The sequence below is a fragment of the Ctenopharyngodon idella genome, chromosome 23 (assembly GCF_019924925.1).
Source record: "Ctenopharyngodon idella isolate HZGC_01 chromosome 23, HZGC01, whole genome shotgun sequence".
Classification (NCBI taxonomy): Eukaryota; Metazoa; Chordata; class Actinopteri; order Cypriniformes; family Xenocyprididae; genus Ctenopharyngodon; species Ctenopharyngodon idella.
In genome coordinates this window covers 16,633,533-16,656,390 of record NC_067242.1, presented here as the reverse complement: position 1 = coordinate 16,656,390, position 22,858 = coordinate 16,633,533, and the positions used below count along the sequence as shown (strand labels likewise).

The following is a 22,858-nucleotide window of genomic DNA, read 5'->3' as shown; positions in this document are numbered from 1 at the left end:
GATTGTAGTGTGTATTTCCCTGAGGACAAAGAAGGAAAGAAGAGAAGGAAAGAGTCTCAGTGGGCCAGACGTAGAAGACTCAGTCTTGCTTTCCACTCTGGAGCAGATTTTCTACTTCTGAAGCCCCCGTGTACCGATCGCCCTCTGAGACGAGCCACTTTCCAAGGTGATGGATCTGTTCTCAGAGGACCGAGAAATGAGACAGAGAAACAGATGCCCTGGGTGTCTGTGTATGCGTGTGGTATTGCTCGATGCCTACACCCTCCCCGATCCAATCAGGACACACGTTCAGTCCTGACCTTGAGCTAGACAGACAAACACTTACAGCCCTCACAGAGACACAAAAATGACTTACGGCCTCTCTGTGTGTGTGTGCGCGCTGTAAATTAGCAAGACATGTTTCAGTTATGAGCAGGTCTGTGTGCGAGAAAGACAGACAAAGAGAGCCAGCATGAGCTACGTAGATTCCTTATATAATAAATATAGTCCTTATTAAACATAATAAGCTGAGCATGGTAAAAGTGAGCAATAAAATTCTGTGTTTGAGTTTAGTAACATAAGATGAGGACCCAGAAGATGTATTACAAGCACAGTGTTCATTAAAGAATGCTAAAAAAAATGTATCACCATTTCCACAAAAATATTAAACTGTTTTCAGTTCACTCATTGATAAATAAGAAATGTTTCTTCAAATCAGCATATTAGAATGATTTCTGAAGGATCATGTGACACTAAAGACTGGAGTTATGATGCTGAAAATTCAGCTTTGCCATCACAGTAATAAATGACGTTTTAAAATAGTCAAATAGAAAACCGTATTTGAGATTGTAGTAATATTGCACAATATTAAAAATACAATATTACTGTTTTTACTGTTTATTTTTCATGTTATTATATGGTAAAAAGAAAATTAATGACAAAAGCCTACAACCGGTGCCATCTTTATTGTCTGTATTAAGGTAAAAATTCATCACAAAATGAAACTTTTGTCATTATTTACTCATTCATATGTATTTTTTATTATTTATTATTGTATTATTTGTTTTCGCCTGTGAAACACAAAAGGCAGGATGTCCGAGCTGCTCTTTTCCATAAAGCAAAAGTGAAAGCAAGACAATAACAGAGGTTTGTAATGACATGTGGTTGAGTAAATGATGACATAATTTCTCTTTAAGCTCTCTTAGATACAGAAACATGCATTAGAGTCTTCTCACCCATTCAGAATAGCCAGCACAGTTGATAATTACACACTGTCAGAGAGCTGCCACAAACCACAGCATCACTTTCTCTGAGAAAACCTCCTGAACTATAACACCTGCTATTACACATGCCAGTTCACTGAACAGGGCTGTTTGCTGCTCTGCGGATCAGCTGTCGGACTAGTGCTGAATAATGTGAGCTTTAAGCACAGGATAAGCAAAGGCAGAATATCTCCATAGAGAAACATACAATTCACATCCGTTTGCATCTGTCACATTTGTTTACAGGGTTTCCTCCTGAGTTTCATATTGAAATGTGAGGTGTATTTAAAAATATATAAGCAAAAAAGAAGATCAATTGTAGAAATAGGCATGACTGCTATTTGTCTAGGCATGCGTCGTTAATGAATTATATATTTTATTTTATTATATTGTTTTATAATGTTTCCTGGGGTGCACTTATAATGTTAGTATGGTTTTTACATCAAAAATTGTCATAATTTGGAAGTAAAAGGCATTTTTCCTACCCTGATTTTAGCCCTCTGATTTGAACGCTCTGTTTGAAGGGGCGTGTCTGCCGTGAGACTTTAGTGTAAACGCCCACTGCTGTGATTGGCTAACATCTTTGCATATGAAATAGCTAAGTATTACTCTCTCGAAAACTTTTAGCACATTTTTACTATTGCAGTTCTCAAGGTTAACTAATCATGATTATAGCATCACATTTAAATCTATGGTATTATATTTAGATCGTGGCATGAAAGGTTGCAGTGATGAACATTGTATCTGATGTTGCTGAGCGCATGAAAGCAGTGATCGCGTCATTGCAATTCAATTAATGCTTTCATCTTAACCAACAGTGCAAACGCGATGTAACTAAGAGATTTGTTGAATAAAACGGGAGTTTTGGCGCAAGTCCAGAACTCAGTCACTGATAAACTTTTTGATTGACAGCTCTAGCGATTGTAAAGGGAGCGTTCTTTGATAGCTTTCTATATTTAATTTAATCACCGTTTAAATGAAAGATTATTTTCATCCTACGAAAAGAAACAACTGAAGTTGACCGATAGTCACTGGTTTGATTTACTGACACATAGACAAATAACATCTGACTGTACATGAATCATTACATATCAAATCAGGCATTAGAATTAACACAGTTATTTACATGTTGTTGCATTACTGTCGAGTCCATTTCATAAAAGTCTGTTTGCAAAGCCTGCGCCGAAATGTGATTAATTTACCAAAGAATCCACAGTGAAATGTACTGAATACAAATAAATAAAGCTGAACTGAGACATTCACATTATTGAAAATAAATAACCATATTCCTAGCATTAGGATAATTCTAAAGGTAATGTTATTTTAGTCCGTATTCGCTCTCCTCTCCTCGTCATCTCACTAACACGCCAGTGGATGGGGCTAACATTGCAATGAAGAAGTAGGCATTGATTTCTTCTGCAGAGGCGGCGTTTCACCTATGTCATAGATAGGCACATTCCAGGACGAGTCTTTCGCTGGGCCTGGTGTCAATAAAAGCTTTCAGTTCTGAAACTTATAGGATACTCTTACGATGACCTCTTATATGTCAAAAGCTCAATGAAAAGTTGATTTCTCAATTCATGATCCCTTTAAAATAATGTTTTTTTATTTTAATATATTTAAAAATATAATTCATGCTAGTGATGGCAAAGCTGAATTTTCAGCATCATTACTCCAGTCTTCAGTATCACATTATCATTCAGAAATCATTTTAATATGCTGATTTGGTGCCCAAGAAACATTTCTTACTGTTGTCGATGTTAAAAACAGTTGTGCGGTTCAATATTTTCATGAAAACCATGATACATGATTTTTTTAAGATTCTCTGATTAATAGAAAGTTCAAAAGAACAACCTTTAATTTACATATTTTTTTTTGTAACAATGTAAAAGTCAATCGCTTTTGATCAAATTTAATGCATTCTTGCTAAATATAAGTAATAATTTTTCAAAAAATGAATTACAGACCCCAAACATTTGAACAGTAGTGTACAGTATAGCCAGAGAAACTCATAGCAACAGAAAAAAAAAAAAAAAAAACTTAAAATGATTTTATTTTAAATTGATAAATTTACACTAAGTAACATTTCAAATTTACTAAATTTATTAAATATAAAAACAGGCGATTGCAAAAAAACAAACTTGAAACTATAAATGTCCACTACAATATAAACAAAAACAACACAGAAATTAAAAAATGATATAGAAAAAAAACTCAAAAACAATAATGAAACAAAAATGAACTGAAGTTGAAAACCAAAATGCAAAACGATAAATAAAAATAGTGAAAATTTAGTGCAGAACTATAACTCTTGCACAAATTAATTAGATAAAGATAAATATTTCCCTTAGGTTAGAAATTGTTGAAAGAGGTTGTCATCCATCTCTTCATCTAATTACCAAGTTCAATCAGAATAAGTAATTAGGGATGGTGCTCCCCTGTCAGTTGTTTTCAGGTTCAGCAGCTAATTAACAGCATACTGGACTGGAAGCCAATGAAAGCTCTTTTCTGAGAAGGAAACAAACCCAGAAACACTCACCTTTCCAATGGTTTTAGTAGAGCAAGGGAGGATAGCAGAGGTTTACTGTAGTAGAGTTTCTGTATGTCCAGCAAATTCTGCTCAGGGAAGTCCTCGTCGGCATCGGCTATGAGATAAAATTCAAGAAATCAATCAATAAATCTGGAAATTGAAAGACTACACTGGGACTCTGTTAGTTTAAATGAAAGTCATTTTTATGGCGACATTAAGGCATTAAGTATCTCTCATAACCTTTGGATACTGCAATCGTCGTACAACATTTATTTTATTACAAACCACATGGGAACGTCTACGACTCATTGCACTCTTCCTGTGCCGACTGGGGCAGATATATTTAGAAGACTTCCCATTTCCATCTATATGTTAATGCAACCAAGAGCAACAGAATCACAGTTTGAAATATTATGTGCCAAGCGAGGCATGAAATTGAGCCAGACAAACAAACAAAGGATTTTACCTCTTGTGCGTCTGCTGCGTCTAATAATAAAAGATGCGCTTGACAAGGTGAGAGAAATCAGGTTCTCGTAAAAGAGACACTAAGAACCATTTGGCGACACAAACAAAGCTGTGTGAGATCACTGTGACAGCGCTGGGAGAAAATTGAAAATGTATTTTTTGCAATGAACAGGAACAGCAAACAACTTTGCAAAATACTATAATCTCAGAAGCCTGATCCGGATAGAGACTAAAAGAGAGGAGTTAATAAGAGTCACTATACTGAACAATAGAAACATTTTCCCATGGCTCTGGCTCGAATTGATATAGTACAGGTGCAGAAGTCGTCTCCGGAGCTGAAATTCAGATATGGAAATGGGCGTTTTGTTTCCGACACGTGCTGTAAGCGGTAGACCAATCACAACAGACTGGGCCATCTGACCAATCAGAGCAGAGAAGGCTCTCGGAAAGGAGGGGTTTAGAGAGACCGAATCCTTTATCGAATGGTTTCAGACACTGTGAGAAAAGAGGTGATGTTGCAATGTATATTATAAGAAAATTAAAGTGTTTTTTGACCTCGAATGCACATTAACCTACACTGTAAAAAGTAATACGCTATATCTACTACATAAAATTTTCGCAACAGATTACAAACAATATTATTAATTCAATTTAACAAATAGAATTGAGTTAGAATTAATCAAATTAATTCCTTAAATGTCAACCATTTAAAATGAGTAAAATATAAACTAAAACATCTGAATAACAGACAGACGTCAAAGATGAATTAAGAACTCTTTATTTTTTATTGCCAACATTGAAGACACCTGATGATAACAAGCAGAATCACTGAAGGAAAGAGAAACACAAGAATTAACAGAGGTTTAGATGTTGCTGTTGATTTTATTGAAAATGTTTGGTCACCATTATGATGATCAGTGTTTCATTTAGTTAGCCAGTTTGACTCTTTGCTTTTTGTGGTTTTTGTAATGGTGTTTGCTAATTTTACACATTTTAAATTATTAACTTTTAAGGAATTAATTTGATTATTTCTAACTCAATTCTTATATGTTGAATTTGATTAATAATATTGCTTGTAATCTGTTGCCACAATTTTATTGAGTAAATAGAGCGTATTACTTGGAGACCTCCAAAACAAAATTAGGAACCTTTAAAATAGGCTAAATGTGGCACTTTAAACTTATTGAATGCAGGAACTGAATAATCAAAGCTGCATGTGATCTGCCAGGTTACCATGTTCAGAGCAGGACTGCCAGGCGAACTCAGCCTGAGCTATGCAAGCAGGAGCTGAGTCAGGATTTCTGGCCAAGAGAAGAGCCTGTGGAGCTGGCATGTCTCTGCCACATAAAACACAAACACAAACTGCCACAGATCTGCTAACTCTGCTCAGAGGCCAACTCTTCTCCATGTACAGACTCTGACCTAAGTGTGCAGCAATGTGAGGAACTGAACCTGACAAACAACATGGACACTGTGGGAAAGACTGTGATATAGGGAAGTAAATGTCTTGTAAATGACCGAAGAGAAAGAAACGCGTGTTGATAAGATTAAAATCATATAGATTCAATGAATAGATCCTTCAAATGATACACACAAGCAACATATATACCAAGCAGTTGTACTGCCTTTAATTTATGCTGATTTTATAATATTTCACCACCATTCAAAAGTTTGGGATCAGTAAGAGTTTCTTTTTTTAAAGAAATTAATACTTTTTATTCAGCAAGGACATTAAATTGATCAAAAAGGACAGTAAAGACATTTATAATGTTACAAAAGATTTCCATATCAAATAAATGCTGTTCTTTTGACCTTTCTATTCATCAAAGAATTCTGTTACAAAATGTATCGCGGTTTTCATAAAAAATATTATGCAGCATATCTGTTGTCAACATTGATAAGAAGAAGAAATGTTTCTTGAGCAGCAAATCAGCATATTAGAATGATTTCTGAAGGATCATGTGACACTGAAGACTGGAGTAATGATGCTGAAAATTCAGCTTTGTCATCACAGGAATGAATACATTTTAAAATATATTCAAACAGAAAATAGTTATTTTATTACAATTTAAAATAACATTTCTATTTTAATTCATTTCACAATATTACTGTTTTTACTGTATATCTTATATCCACTTACTTAATTTTAAAAAATATACCATTTTCAACATTGATAATAATAAGAACAATTCTGCTGGAGTTGAATGCTGGGAGTCGTTCGAGGAGCACTTGTCACATGGATTCAAGTGTCCCCAACAGCAAAGCACTGAGAGACAACGACGCCTCAAAGTCAAGGGTGGGCAGGAATGTCCTGAATAGACGGTTACATAAAAACCCTCAGCATGATGCTTTTTTCCAGGCTGCAGCACTAAAGGACAAGACTGCAGAGTTTAGCAGGAGTTGTTCTATTTCAGCTCTTTCTAAAGTACAAACTTTCATAGTGCTTTCAAGTGGAACAGTTAACAAAGAGGCAATTCATGTAGGTTAATGCTAGGAAATCATCATGCAACAATTCATTGTAGGGTTAGGGTTCTTCAATTTATCTGATGCTTTTATCCAAAACGTCTTATAAGTATGAGTCTTCCCTAGGAATCAAACCAATGATGACCTATTAGCACCAATGCTTAACCAGTCACCAAGTGCAGCTGAATAAGTACAGCTCCTTTTCTGTTATTCGAGTTTTAGAAATTAAACAGTGTAATGGCATCATCAAGTGATATTCTGGTAATTGTCTAAAATTGATTATATCCTCATAACCGAACGCATTAATGGGGGTGTAATCGAGTCCTTTGGGTTCTGACTCATTTCACATGCCAGCCAGCACAGACAATGCATATTTAAACACTGCACTGTCTATGCACTGTATAAACAATAATAAAAAGAGACAACCACACTTTTTAAGGGTCATGCGAAAAAAAGTCAAGCGAGCAACTGGAGGTCAAAAAGACAGGGTCATGGCACTAAAGTAGTGACCTGACCCAGATACTGTATTAGCCCAGCTTCCAGATGTGAAGGGACCTCACTGTACTACAATACACATGCTTTATTTTTAATGAAGGCTCCTAAAATCAACTTCGCTGTCATCCTGCAACCTCTCTGATGAATATAAAACATTAATATACTAAGAAGAGTGCCGATAATGAAAATAACTGGTTGTAAGACATTTCTTTTCTTATTCTATTGCCATTTTATTCTTATGGGTATGATTAACTAATAATCTGCAACTAAAAACAGACTTTTGTAGTCATTTGTGATTGGTGGATAAGGATTTTTAAAAATGTTATTTTTAGGATATTTTAGATACAATACAATTTAGATATGTGTTTAACTTTGATAAACAATATGCAGAACTAATTTAAGTATTTGTTTCTACTTCGGTAAAAAAAAAAAAAAAAAGTAATTATGCAATTATAACTATTTGCTATATAAATGGTCTCAAGCTTATTTGTCTTTGATTTGGGCAATTTTTAAATTGTATTTAGAAGAAGTAACATTTCGAAAATTATCTAATCACAAACTAATTTAAGTGTTATTTAAAGTAAAACGTTTCTAAGCTCCTGTGTAGCGCCTTCAACATTTATTTGGAGACTCAACGTTATTGCACAACTGAAATATGAACTCTATGGATGGGGATCCACAAATTTAAGGTCATGTCTAAGTTAGCAGTATTGAGACATGCATTCTGTCTCTTCCTGTGCAACAAAGTCTATAATTTCAAAAGTATATTTGGAATAAATATGTTCCGTTTTTAATTTTACATACATCAATGTCCACAAAATGCACCAGTCACGACGTGATCCCTGTCCACACTGATATGAGAGAATTTAACTATTTAAATGCAACAATGTAGCTATTGTGGCCATTGCATTCTTGTTAACCTTCCAATTTATGTGGCTGTCGGCGTTCCGTGCAAGTTGCAAACTTCATTTCGCGGTCAAATTTATTGGCGATATCACGTTATTTAACACGTTCAAAAGTCAGACACATCCCAGGACAAACTATTCCAAGTTTCATCGGCCTAGCTAAGTGTTTTAAAATTGCAAAAGATAAAATATGGATACAAAACGATCAAAATGTCGTTGTCTACTGTACCATTTTGATCCGAGGTCTCTAGCATCGAAAGAGTCCGCGAAAACCTCCATTTGCCCAGGACTTCCGCTCGCCATGTAATAGTACGTTGGATTTTCACATTTCTTCAGTTTTCCTTCCCCTCACTGTTTTTTTTTTTTTTTCTTCTTCTTCTTTCGCCGTGCTAGCAGCATTCAGACAGACAAAAATGCAGAGGCTGCTTTTGCAGTAGGAATTGGTGATTGGAGCTCGGGGATCATATGGGCTTTTGTCAGAAGTTTTAAAGGGCCATTGCACTAGATAATTTTTTTCCTGTCTGAGCTCTAGTCTACATCTACAGCTAAAAAATGACTAATCAATACGAACTGTCCTTATGGGGAGATGGAGCATTGTCTCACAGGTTCTCATGACCTTGCATGTCTAACAGCACCTTGCCTTGTGCTCAACATGCTGAATCCTGAAATCCGTATTCCTTGTGTCCGAATATGCATAGTTTTCTACTATATAGTGAACAGGATGTCCAAATATGCAGTTTTCATGAAACAATAGGCAAACAATACCCAGATAACATACTGCACCTGCTGAGATTATGAAGCGAGTAACCAGTAGACACTATCTCAGGAGGCTACAGGAGCTGAGGAACTGTCAGATTTGAAAAGTTAAAGAGGAAGAGAAAAAAAAAAAGGTACCAAGATTTTCTTTCTTTATGGTTAAACAGTACTTTAACAGGAGTAGTGTGTCTGGAAATACAGTATGCACACTACACATAAAAGAACAATTTATCTACAGTCGATAAGTGAATTCTTAATCAAAGAATTCAGTTCATACTCTGAAAGTACATGAATTTGGATGCAGTAGTGCCGTGGTTGTCAATCCTGGTCCTGATTTGGGATGTCTCCTTTATTTGACACACTAGATTTATATCATTAGACCCACTGTAGTACAGGACTAAATCAAAAAGCAAACATGCTTGTAAACCCACTGTAGGTCAATACTAACAAACAAGCCTGAAATGGACTTCTAATAACTTGCATCCGCAATGACTGTCTCCTAATGCATCATACTCAACTTTGTGTACATTTGCAGGAGTCAATAAAACATGATGTGTTGCTACAAGAACATGTCCTCTCACAGAATACACATTACAGCACTTTTCACAAACAAATGTAGTTTTATTTACAATTGGCAAGGTTAGTTTTATATGAAATGGTGCATCAATAAGCAGCACTAGATACATTCAGCAAGACTTTTTGTTTTTATGTACAAATTAAAAAAATGCACCAACCTTTTAAACACAAAACATTCATTTGGCCAAAACTAAACATTTCCCATCCATGTCTACCACTTCCCATCCATGTCTACAATGTTAAAATCCTTCCAAACATGACTTACATTTCACAGGTTCTCATGTTCAAAAGACTGAGGTAAGTGGCTTTTTATATATAAGCTTAGCTTTACAGTTAGAGAGTTTCTATGCGCATTTTCTTAGGAATAATATAAAAATGTACAAGAATAAAGCAGTGACATTCATACATAGACTCATGTGGAAAAATACAGTAGAACATATTCGAATTACACATTACATGATGATACAGTGTACATCAAAATACATACTTCACAAAACTTAAACTGAGACTATCGTTCAGACTGTCCTGTGTCTTTTAAATTCAACTCAGCTATATCGACTGCTTCGGCTATGACTTCGCCGCCTGGATGAACTGCGACTGTAGGAGCGATATGACCTGAACGTGAAAACAGACATCAAAGAATTAGCTTCAGTGAGAAACATTATCAAATTCACACAAGACAGTTTTGAAAATACAAGGATTTATTTATGATGTACCTGGACCTGCGATCAGAGCTCTCACTTCTCCGATGCCCTCTTCTCCTGCTACGACTGCGGCTGCGGCTAGAGTAACTATCGTAAGATTCAGACCTGTATTTCCAGGAATAGAACACATAACGCAAAGAATAATTAAATAACACCAAATTACAATCAAAGTGCATTAATCATTTTGGCTCTATGCTCACCTTGATCTGTGGCGACCTCTATACCGACTTCTAGAACGGCTCCTACTGTCTGTGTGACTAAAACAAAATCACGTGGCATCTTAATCAATTAGGAACATTTTAATTCCCATCACACATCAAAGGGTTCTTTAAAATACATATTAGACTGAAGCATATTAGACTGAAGCAGAGATAAATATCTTACCTACGATAACTTCGGTCGGTGCTACTTCGAGAACGAGAGTGTCCTCTACTGTATCTACTCCTGCTTCTACTTCTACTGTAGCTTCTGTGTGAAAAATTAAAACATTTACAAAATTGACTTGACCTGAAAGATTGGACATATGTAGACATGAAAACAATGGCTGTTGTAACCAACCTGGAAGAGTAGGTGTAGCTTCTGGACCTGCTCCTGGAGTGGCTATATGAATGGGACCTACTTCTGCGGTGGGACCCGTGACTGGACACAGACCTTGACTTGTTCTGAGAGTGATTAAGGGATCCAGCTTTTTCTCCTGTTGCTGGAAGAGAGTCTTCTTCACTTGAGCTGTCTGGATTTCTGGGTCTCTGATTTAACCGAGCCGTCTTTCGTACCTCGTCAAAGAGGGATCCTGGACGGACTCTACTCTTGCTCTTGATCTCGATCTTGAGACCCTGAGTCTTTCCTTCCAGTTGATTTTGCTGTTTGTTTATTTTCATAATGAAAGGCTTTATAGTAATGGCCTGCAGAGCATTCATGCCTGTCAAAGGTTTCCATTTATTTTCAACTGCTGAGACAGAACTGTCACCTGGTACAGTTTCCTCTGGCTGACTGCCATGAGATAAAGCAGGTCCAATAGTAATAGAGTTTCCCTTTTCTATTTGAGGTGGAACAAGCACACCACCATTATTCAGAATATTTTTCAGTGGGGAAAAGCCAATCGCTTTGGACCCTGGTTGCTCAGCCTCTGGGATGCGCTCTGGAGAACATATCTCAACTTTATTTGGGTTTATTGGTTTGATACTTGCCAAGTTAGTGTCTGAAAGACTGGTCTCTGGATCTGTGGATGGCTTTGGAATCTCTGGACAGCTTTGAGCTGGACTTCTTCTAGTATTGCGATTTAGCTTTGATTTTTGGATTTCAGTTATCTTCCCATTCTCATCAATACTTTTAGAAGACTCTACTGAAAACTTATCTTGTGGTGATTCGATAATCCCTTGATCCTGATCCTTATTCTCTAAGACTTGGGGCCTGATCTTTCCAGACTTTACATGCCTTTTTGCTCCATCACTGACAGAATCAGGATTCGCTATGCATAACTGTTTTGATTGAGTGACTGAATCATCCTCTTCGCCTTCGTCACCAAACTCCAGTGGAGGCTGCCAGTGAAATGTCTCTTTTGGCTTCTGGCGCTTCTTGGATTTCTTTGCCTTGGATCTGCGAGATCCTGACCTGGAAGAGTTCTTTCTTTTGTGCTTGTGTTTCCGCTTGGCTTTCTTGTTCTTGTGTTTTGAAATTTTTGTGTCTGCAGACTGTTCCTCATTACCCTTTAATAGCTTGAACATTTCTGCACCATGGTTTGACCATAAAGGGTCATCATCCTCTGATTCTGAACTAGCCTCTCCTTCCTCTTTTTCAGACACATGTTTGGCATCACCACATACCTTTTTGTTTGGCATTTCAGAGTCACTCTCGGACTCCCAGCAACGAGCCAAAATCTGCCTCTTTTTCGTTTCAGTAAGTCCTTCGTCCTTAACAGGGATTTGATTGTGTTCTGCAGCAGTATTAGTCTTACTTGAGTTCTCTCCTTCACTTTCCCATCCTGATGCATTGTTGTTGTTTGGTTCTTTCCTTTGAATGGGATTCTTGCTTTTCATTGCCATTGCCTGTAGATCTGACAGAGAATCAAGTGTGTTTCTCTGTACCAAGGAATCATTGTGTCCATGGATAGGACTATATTGACTATCAGATACATCCTCTGAAGAGGGAGATGTATATTTGTGGCCACTACCATGATTTGCATGCTTGTCCCTCTTTTGGCCATTTCTGTGAGAACTACGTTTTCTCTTTTTGTCAGTGGATCTTTCTTTGTTTGAACCATATGATTCTGACCTACTGCAGGAGGATGATCTGCTTCCGTACTGACTCAATGATTTGCTGCTGCTTCTTGATCGACTACGTGACCTGCTCCTGGACAAACTGCTTTGCAGAAGCCTATCAGGAACATTACTGTTACTGCTGCTGGGGCCTCTGTGAATAACAGCCATGTCTGGCTTTGAAGAGGACATTTTTTCCAGAGGTACATTTGATGATGGGCTGATTAGTGCATCTGAAGCTGGGGCTGATTTTACATTGATCTCTTGTATGCGGACGTAAGAGGGTTTCCAGGGTTTCTGGCCTGGCTTCCATCGAGAGGGAGGTGGACTGTCACTCAAAGGCAAAACAGAGACACTCTCTGAAGATGCTGCTGGTGGTCCTTTAGGTTCTTCACCTTGAACTGATCTAGGCTTGTCTAATTTGGAAATGCCACCCTCTGTAGACTTTGGCTTTCGAGGGGATCTCAACTCATTTCTTTTCTTGGAACGTGGTGGGGTTTCTGAACTATACCTAGAGTTTGATCTTGTTCTTGACCTTGTCCTGTATCGAGAATGAGACAGTGACCTAGAATGTGTAACAGACCGTCTTGATCGACTACGACTTGACCTCATGGATGACCGACCCCGCCTCTCAGACCTTGACCGACTTCTGGAATAGGATCTGCTCCTGGACTTTGAATAAGATCTTGAATCTTTAGAAGAGCTTGATAAGTAACGTCTCCTTTCTGACTCTGATCGATACGATCTGTGGGAGTGACGCGAGGACGAACGAGAGTAAGAACGAGAGCGTGATTGAGAATGTCTCCTTTCAGCACGGCCTGAGTGTTTTGACCTCTTACCCGAGGACCCAGTCATCTCACCCTCAGACAGGGAGGTCTCCTTGGTCTTGTTCTTTTTATGTTTCTTTGAGTGCTTTCGTTTCTTATTTTTCTTCTTGCGTTTGGTTTTCTTTTTTTCTTTTCTGGATTGATACCGGCTGGAGTATACAGAGGCCTCACTTAAGGAATGTTCTTCTGATCTTGACCTAGACCTTGGGGTGTCACTTCTGTCATCCCATCTGTTTCAACAACAGTTAAAAAAATTACAATAAGTAAAAATCTTTGTTCCAACTAGGGCTGGGTAATATTACCAAAAAAAATTATCACAATAAATTTTTTCATATCAGTCGATACCGATAATTATCACAATATTTGCATAGTGCATAAACTTTTATCAATCTTTTATTATTTCATTAAAGAAAATTATATTGCGATAATTACTGTTATCGTTTTATCGCCCAGCCCTAGTTCCAACCATGTTTTTCATAAAAATGCATTTCTGAAAGCTTATAAAAAGAATATGAACTTGGATAAACCAGAAATAAACTCTCAATATTAGCTTGCCACGTATAATAATTCTGATGAAAAATACAGTAATTAATTCAAATAAGACTCATACTTTCATGCATGACATTACATAACATACCTTTCTCCTTTACTCCATCTCTCCACACTGGGGGGCTGGTAAGCCTTGGTCCTCTGCATTTCCGCTTTCCAGTGTGGGGGAGTCTCACTGCTCCCCCGTTCCCCTTCTGACTCTGATCGGGACTTTGACCGAGGGGGTGTATGGTACCTCTGCAGGGGGAATAAAAAACAACAACACTTTAAGCATGGCCAATCAAACAGACCAACATTCTCATCAAGCACTTTTTAAAGAGTCAATGTCAAATCATTAGAAGTAGATAATTAGAAATAAAACAGCTGATATAGTTTTGGGTTTTTAAAAAAAAACAAAAAAACATTCATTTTGTCCACTGTCCTTTGTTCAATGTCATTCCGTGTCTTAGTTTTTTTTTTTTTTTTTGTGGTATAAATGTAATGCATGGCTGTCATACCATAGTTCCGCGTCCTTTGATCTTGCGTCCAGATTTTGTGACAGCTGGTTTGGTGTCATTTGGTGCCACGACTGTGTCCTGTTCAACCCTATTGAGGCAGAAGAGTATCAGTTTCAAGACTTTACCTCTTTTGGTTCAAAATATAGTATCAAAACTGAGCCATGGATTTCAGGGATTAATCATTAAGCAAGAAAACTAAAATATTAATCACTATGGTTCGCTTGTAACACTTTAAAACTTGACCCCAGAGAATTTTAGATATTATCTAATAACTGGAGATGGGGAGGAAAGATTCTTGTGATGTTAAATGGAAAGAGGAACATCTATTTGTTGAATTGTACAAAAGATACTAACGTTTTTATTGTCTCCTCCTGAGAAGGCATGTCTCTGCGGAGCAGGAAACGGTTCTCTGGCACGGGTGGGATCTCTTCTGGTCGAACCACAGGCTTCTCCCTTTTCACATTCTGCTCAGCCTCACCATCATCTTCCTCTGCCATCTCTCCCTCAGCATGACTGTGAATCAGAAAAAACATATATTTTTATTATACAACCAATTTAAAGGTCAACCATATTAAGGCATGAACAACACTAATTAATAATCAGCTCAGATTTCTGAATTATTCTTTGGTGACTCCTTTGGATTGTACTATATAACAATGTCAGACTGTGAAATAGCTGAAAAGTATCAGTATAGGCAAATAGAAAAGTGTTATTGCTCTAGATCATTGCCTGAATAACAAATGAAATGCAAACAGATGCTTTCATTGTGCTTAATAGGAAACTGAACTGGTTACAGTAATTTACCTTCCATGTCCTGCTGTTTCAACTGTCTCTCTCTCCTTCTTTGTCTCTTTTCTCTTTCTCTTCGCGTGCTTACTCTTTGAGTTTCTTTTCCTCTTTCGAGATGCATACTTTTTGTCAGACTCTTCTTCACAGGAGGAATACTGAGATGAAGACTCTGAGGAACTCTGCGAGTCATCCTCAGAATGGAACGCTTTCCTCCTTTTGCCTTGAAGAACTACAGAAGATGCACCAAACTTAGTCAGAAAATGTACAGCTGAACAGCTGTAATTACACAGAATGTAATTTATTAATTCATTTTATTCCTGCTTACAAGTGCAGTGCATGTGATTTTATTAGTTTATTTTGAACTGGAGCTTTCTGTACATGGCACGAAATAAACAACATATCATGAACAACACTTTGTCCAAAAAGTACAGTTATATTTGGTATATATCTGTAAGGAGCAGGATTTTAGACCAATGAGATTTCGCCTTGGGTGGGGCTGTCCATAATGACATGATCAAAATAGAAATTAAGCGACTGGCAAAATGTCTTGTTGCACATCACCTGCCGTGGGTGGTTAGGGCAAAAACTCAACATGGAGAAGTGATTTGTTACTTGACGCTTTGTCATGTCATGCCTGGTTAGGACACAGTGTAAGTGTATGTATTAAAATAGGGGTCTACAGTATTTCAAAGCACACTTTCTATCTTTAAACACCATATTTCACACCACAATGCAGTTTATGTGGAGATTAAAAAACATTCTCCATTAGGTAAAGACAAGTTCAGACAGCATAATGACAGGCGGCAGGTCTGCAGCCAAAATTCCTAGTTTGTCTCGCACACACAGGAACAAGCTTACCATCGTTAGCAGACTTTGTAATCAGCTGTCCACAGTCAATCACTCTGACGTCAGCATAGGGTCTGCTGGCTGAGTCAGTCTTCAGCCCCTCGATTTTCTTTATGACCTCAAAGCCCGAGATGACCAGCCCAAAGACCACATGCACTCTAAATTAGACCAACAATCCTTACAGTTACAAGAAATTGTGGGATTTAAGAGAAAATCTTGCATACATATCCTATAATCCTATAATAAATAAATTATTTCTAAACTTTAAATGAGTATTTTAAAATTATTTTCTTGTAGTTTAAGCAATTTCCGACAGTATGGCTTGAACTACAACTGATAAAACTGGTTAAATGAAGCCACTGGATCATTATGAACGTACCCATCTAGGTGAGGCGCTGTCTTTGTAGTTCTGTTATGAGGCAAATTACATAATGGGAGTCCAGGTCATCCAACAGGTACATGTGGGGGGAAAAAAATAAACGAAAGAAAATTTAGTCCAAAAAAACAAACGCATTTAGTCTTTCATCAAGAAGAAATTTGAGTGTATCTATTCAAACACAGAAGAATTTAAAAACCAGCAGTGCTTGCACAATAACACAGGCTGGATGAATAAATACTAATGATGAACAGGGACTGGTCCAACATCTGCCAACATTATGCTGACAAAACCAATTAAACCTGTTTAAAAATATCATAGGGACAACTTCAATTAGAAATCAGTGTGTCCATGGCAGGAAAATACATCCCGTAATGCTAAACTTGAAATACATCAATAATTGAAAGACCTCAGGTTCTCTGTGCTGGGAGAACAAGTTTTTAATGAAGTAAAAACATTATTTAAAGATAAACAAAAAGCCAGTGCTAGCTAAAAGCAACCAGAAATACACAGTCAGGAGAGAGAAGCACAGCCTTGGAGAGACACTTTACCTTGGTAGAGCAGGATGCTAGAGTTTCTGCAAATTTTACACAAAAACGGCAAGAGAAAAATTGTAATACATTTGTAGGCAAAAAAGGAATTTCTTTCTGATTTAAAATATTTCTAAATGCACATTGACAAGGGAAAAGGGAGATGAAAATGCACCTGCATCCCACATGAACATGTACACTATGTAGAGTCTCCAAAATAAAAGAGTCAAAATTTATATATATATTATATATGGTAAAGAGATTGAAGAGGTCTGGGAAAGTTAGAGAGCGTGAGCGTGAACAGCAAAAGGAACATCACTAGTGGTCTTTAAAAATTGATTTTGGTCTAAAAAACAAATTTGGAACATCATAAGTATGAGACTGAGCCCAAGTTAGAAGCCCAGATGCTCTTTGTGTTTTTGGGCAAGCTCTTAAAACAGATATAGGCTTTCAAAAGCACATATTTATAAGCTGAGCCATAGTGCAAAGGCTATGACTGAGTTCTGAGATGATCTTGAACACTAGGGGAATATGTAATCTATACATAATGCATGTGTCATTTAATACTGACCGATCAGTCATATTAAATGGTAAGCAAAAGTTCTGGTGATGAATGGTTGTTTCTCTACACACATACACCCTCTCTGAGTCTTATACCAGAGTAAATACTACTTACATGAAGAACTGGGACCCATTTGTGTCTTTGCCACGGTTGGCCATCGACAAGAGGAAGGCTCTGTCATGTTTGAGAGTAAAGTTCTCATCTGTTGAAGAGAGACACGGACAAAGAAGGACACTGAGTGCTTGTCGACTGCTTCAAAAAGTTGTGTTAAGGAGAAGGACTGCAGCAGGCAAAAAGAGATGTTCATGGACACCTATCATCAGTGATGCTTCTATCCTGCTTCTGAACTCTGAGTGTATCTTATGCTCTTTAGTGTAAAAGAGAGCTTTACTATCCTGAAGGCTACTAAAACAACTACAGTTTACATTAAAACTGTTTATGCCGAATTATTTCTAAAATGTATAGTTTACCCAAAACTGAAAATTCTGTCTTTTTTTTTTACTCATTCTCATGACAATCCAAACAAATTGAATAATTTTCTTCTGTGGATCATGAAAAGAAAAAAAATTGTCAATCAAATACAGCTCTATTCTATGCAACTGCTGGAGCTTTCAAGCTTCAAAAAATAAGTTTTATAAGATTAAAAAAGTATTGTAAAAGTTTATTGCAATTGCATAGAAAATATTGACCTGCACATTATTTAAATTTTCTTGTTTTGTTCCACTGAAGAAAGAAAGACATGTATATTTGGAACGACATCAGAGATGAATAAATGACAATTTTTGGGTGAACTAATACTTTTTAGGGTTGGATTATGTTCAAGAGTATTGTATTGCATGACAAGCCATCCTGAAAAAAATGAGGAAAGAAACAAAATAAAACAACAACAAAAAAGAGAAGTCAGTCAACCACATAACCATATCCATGAGCACACTGTGCAGTGTGGACGTTTTTGTCATGGTTCACATATTGGATTTGGAATAGGGAATGTTTGTCTAGATTGTGTTACTGCACTGTGTACATCTCTTACCTTCTCATTTTGCAAAAGACCACAATCTCTATAAATAAAAGAATATGTTGAAAATTTTAGGCAAGAAGACTGGACCTTTAAATGAATAAATAGCCCTGAATCTCCATGCTGACTCAAAAAGAAGATTATAAGATCACAGGAATAACAAAGTCAAGATTCTCAGCTACAGCGAGATAAAAACAAAAAAAACAATGACTGGTAATTCATGCACAGAACTGAGATGCCCATTCAAAAATCATGCAAAAGATGTTAAAACACTCAAATTAAGGGACCTTGCTAAGGTTACTGAATGCTTGATAAAGAACAGAAAGTATCTGAAGATGGCTTACCTTCAAAGAAACCACCATATATAGATTCTCCTCCTCTTCCATTGCCTAAGCAAAGAAAAGCACATTCATAAGCACACAGACAATTGAATGTAAGCAATAAACGCATAAGATCTTGTGCTAAGGCACCACAGATATTTCTATCTTCATATATCCAAGTCAGTTATAAGTATGGCTGCACATACCCTCTGTGAAATCACCCCCCTGGATCATGAAGTTCTTTACAACTCGATGGAAAGTTGAGCCTTTATAGCATAATTTTTTTCCAGTAGTTTTGCCACTGCCTTTCTCACCTGCAAGCAAACCAAAGAAGTACATCATTTCTGATTACTTTTATATAACAGACCTAGTAGGTGCAGCTCAGAAATTTACCAGCCATAAATCAAACCAAAGACCAGAATTTCACAGACTAAGCTCTTAAAAATGTGGACAAGCTTATCCAAGTACTATACTCTGAATTGAAAAAACTGGAATCAGTGCTGAAGTATACAATTACATAGACAGCAAAAGGTTAATAACAATCTGATCAGCATGGAAGAGATGCCGATAAAACTGAAATGAATACGGGAGGGAGGGTGTCGGTGACATGGGGATTGATATATATACAACACAACAGTGAGCTGAAGGTATGTGTCTCTCATTTCAATCTCAGCTGGTGAGAAAAAAGATCCCTGTATTGACCCAAAGCATTACCAACTTAAATTTATGACCAAACCGTCTCAACGCAGACTAACGCAGCTTCTGTCTTCTAGGAACAGGCTGTAAATACAGCTTTGGTTGATTCCACAGCACTGTCAGCAAAAGACCTGCACTTGTCATTATACATCCAGGATTTTGTCACCTTCAGGTTTATTTTTGTGCTATTTGCCTATAAGTTTATGCTTGTGTACATGGACATGAATTGGTATTGAAGCTCTTTACAGTTTTAAATACCCAGTCTAGGTAAAATAACTTGCTGTAGCATGATAAAGGTATTTATGTCAAGTATACGTACCAGTACACAGGCAAAGAAAATTTTTGCTTGTCTTGGGACAAACGTCGGAGAACAGTTGAAAGACAATTCGTCCAACTAGAAGAAAGAAAAAGCAATCATTAGACTCATGGATCAAAAATGTATAAGGTTTAAGCTTGCTGATAAAAAAAGATTAGTTAGATTAATGTGATTATAACTGCAATTCAATTTATAAGCTATAACTTTCAGGTTGATTTCAGTATGGCAAACGGCAACATCTCATTCATATTCAAATACAAGAACATTCAAATTTAAGTGTGTTTTTGTATAGTAAATAAAGCCAGGTCTATACTATTAATTTATAAGGGATAAAAGGAAAATAAACAGGGTGTTAAAACATTTGCTTTGTAAAATAATGGTTGTAAAATCACTAAATAAGGGGTTTTGCTTTATGACGCAGACGTCTCTCTTAAAACACATAATTAGTGGTAGACTGAGGTGAAAACCAGATGTTATTTAGTACACACTATAAGTTTTGTGGTTCATTAAAACAGCCCTGCAGGTCAGGGTGTGGACTGCCACAACAGCTTCTCACACACTAGTACAGGAATTTTAACTGCCATTACCCAAGCACTCACAAAACATACACATATAATGTTTCACTTTCAGTATTAGGCACTTACTATTAGCTGGTTTAACTCTTTATCCCTTGTACAAGCTCCATAACTTCAAAATTTCAGCACAAAATGCTCAACGCTGTACCCCTTTTAAATGCTACTATTTACAACATTTGATCAAAAACACTGACGTTTACAGCTAAAGATAGTTTCTGTAGTTAATTTTGAAATACAATATCAAACAGATATAAATAAATAAATCACCCAAAAGCAAACATTTTAAGCATTTCTCTATCAAAACTTGTACTTTTAACTATTTGACCTTCACACAAGACTATTTCAGAACAGCCAAACAGCAATGATTGTCACATCTTACCTGGTTCTCTGTTGATTTCCACATCAAAATAGCACTGAGGGCGATCTTTTACCCCCATTTTGTAAAGAGTGGGCTTCCTGTAGTGTAAAATCACAGCAAAACACGGTTAAATCTTGTATTCCCAATCACCTACAGCAGAAAATAATACATTTCACTTCAGGCATATTCCAGGATATTGTTTCTCTCCAGTTTCAGTTGGATCTTGATGTGTAAGTGAACAGAAAGCCAGTCACTGAGAATGGGGAAGTGTTTCGGTTAACCAATGAGATGTAAATCTCCATGCATGCCACTCCAACCTCAACTTCCACCCCTTTTTTGAGAACTGCTCTGTCTGTCACAGAGTCTTCAGTAGTGTGATGAATGAGACATTGTTGCTGTGATGTGTGCTGTCATCCTGAACCCTGGTTAAACCAGATATGTGCTATCTTTGGGCTACAAACGTTTGTATGAGGAGGAGCTCCAAATATAGTTTAGTGGACCAAACAAACTAAAACAAGAACTAAGCATGTATGTAAAAAATGATAGGAAATATTAAGATCTTTATCCTGTCACACAGCACTGACTTACTTTCCCTCGAATAACAGACACTAAAGTCTTTTAGCTGAACAGAGGAATGACTTGCCATCAGATTAACACAACATCTCAAATTACAAGAATGGAATGAATTTATTAAACTTCCTTATGGCGCATATTATATTACAACTACAGAAAATGTCAAGCCAGCTGCTTTCCCATATCAAAACAACTCACTCAGTTTATCAGTGCTCTAATTGCTACTTAGTGAAATGGCAAATGTCAGAGTGAATGTCACAGGAGGATATAAAGGACATATTCATGTCTTAGACCTGTAAAACAGTTCCACTTTAACCACAATTAGCAGATGAATGATCACTTCTTTTAAATTAAGCTAAAATGTTTACCTGACAAGCAAGCTATTCCAGTCGTGTATGTTTCAAACAAAACATCTGCTAATACATTCATGGACATTCAACAGAGCTCATTTCATGATTTCTGCAGATTCAAATCCATGATAATTACAATAGACTTTCAAGAGAACTTATTACAACACCTACAAACAATATATACGGTTATAATCCATTCTCAGACAGGTTACATAATCTAGATCAAGCAAACTTCCAATCTGTGATTGTACTTGCTTCATAATACAATAACACGTTTATTTACTATAGTATGACATTAGCAGTCATGTAGGGGTTCAAATAAATGTGTTGAGCCTTAAATCAGAAAAACGCCAGTTCATAAATAAGCACGTATGAAAGATAACAATATGTATGATTATAATATCAATTAATGAACTCAAAATGAACCACAGTGTTTAGGAGAAACTAAAATGAGGTGCTCGTTGAGACTATTAGCCAATTGCTAAAGACATTAGCACGGGTAGCTAAAACAACACCTCATAACTGAGGTCAAACATAAAAACAATTTCTACTTAAAATTATTATTTAAAAAAAAATAACTGTAAATACTAAATGTTTTAGTTTTGGCCAAACGTCGTTTGAGTGCTGGTTGGCTAACATTGTTTACCTTTTAAAGCTAACGATGTTTTATAAGAACCTATAAAAGGCATCTTCAGTGTTAATTTGTTTAATAAAAAATCAGTATGACTCAGATATAGTCATAGTCATGTACTGACACAAACATCGTTTTACTTAATTGCACGTACCTGTATAGATAGTTAAAGGGCAAAAAGCTTTTAACTAACTAAACCCGCTCTGTCGTCTGATCGCAGTAGCTCCTACAGTACATTGTTGCCAGATCTCTCAGGAGAATCGAGCAACCTATTTTTGTTTGAGAGGTGTGGTTAAAGGGTGGCTGGCTAGTTGTGTATGAATTATGAAGAATTGATTAATTTCCATAAGCACCACCACATATCCTCCCTACCCTACGGGACTGTATTCTGTAAATAATCCCCCCAAAACTGCCTATATTTATAGGTAGGGACACTTTATGAAAAAATCCCAAAGGCGCTTATAATAGGAAGACATGGCAACACTGCTGTTTTACTTTCTATTTTGCTTATTACACTGAGATGCTGCACAGTCGCCGACTATCGGAAATCCACAGCAATTACAAATTATTCGTCTTATGCGAATTATGCGTATTATGTTATATTTGTTGACAAATGTAAAAAAAAAAAGTTATATAATTATATTAATTTATATAAATT

At 36.7% G+C, this 22,858-nt stretch overlaps 2 protein-coding genes across 3 annotated transcripts in view; both read right to left on the bottom strand.

The window, feature by feature from the left end:
- Positions 1-8,624, bottom strand: part of zbtb47b (zinc finger and BTB domain containing 47b) — a 32,403-nt gene extending 23,779 nt beyond the window's left edge. The window contains exons 1-2 of the mRNA XM_051882358.1: positions 8,329-8,624; positions 3,781-3,886 (exon numbers count right to left, since the gene is read on the bottom strand). The gene's annotated coding sequence lies outside the window, so the exon portion shown is untranslated. The remainder of the gene's footprint in view (positions 1-3,780; positions 3,887-8,328) is intronic.
- Positions 8,625-9,455: 831 nt separating this feature from the next.
- On the bottom strand, positions 9,456-22,492 carry nktr (natural killer cell triggering receptor). Of its 2 annotated transcripts, XM_051881741.1 has the most exons (17): positions 22,355-22,492; positions 20,668-20,744; positions 19,717-19,791; positions 18,908-19,015; positions 18,726-18,770; positions 17,481-17,568; positions 16,278-16,307; positions 15,911-16,056; positions 15,068-15,281; positions 14,618-14,776; positions 14,264-14,351; positions 13,855-14,003; positions 10,694-13,447; positions 10,520-10,603; positions 10,336-10,392; positions 10,148-10,240; positions 9,456-10,046 (listed from the first exon to the last, which is right to left on the bottom strand). In XM_051881741.1, exons 2-17 carry the CDS (start codon positions 20,723-20,725, stop codon positions 9,977-9,979), a joined length of 4,218 nt encoding a protein of 1,405 aa, XP_051737701.1. In that variant the 5' UTR covers positions 20,726-20,744; positions 22,355-22,492; the 3' UTR covers positions 9,456-9,976. The 2 variants fall into 2 exon arrangements, with proteins under 2 accessions (XP_051737701.1, XP_051737702.1); XM_051881742.1 differs by lacking the exons at positions 19,717-19,791; positions 20,668-20,744; positions 22,355-22,492 and adding an exon at positions 18,397-18,424.
- Positions 22,493-22,858: the final 366 nt, after the last annotated feature.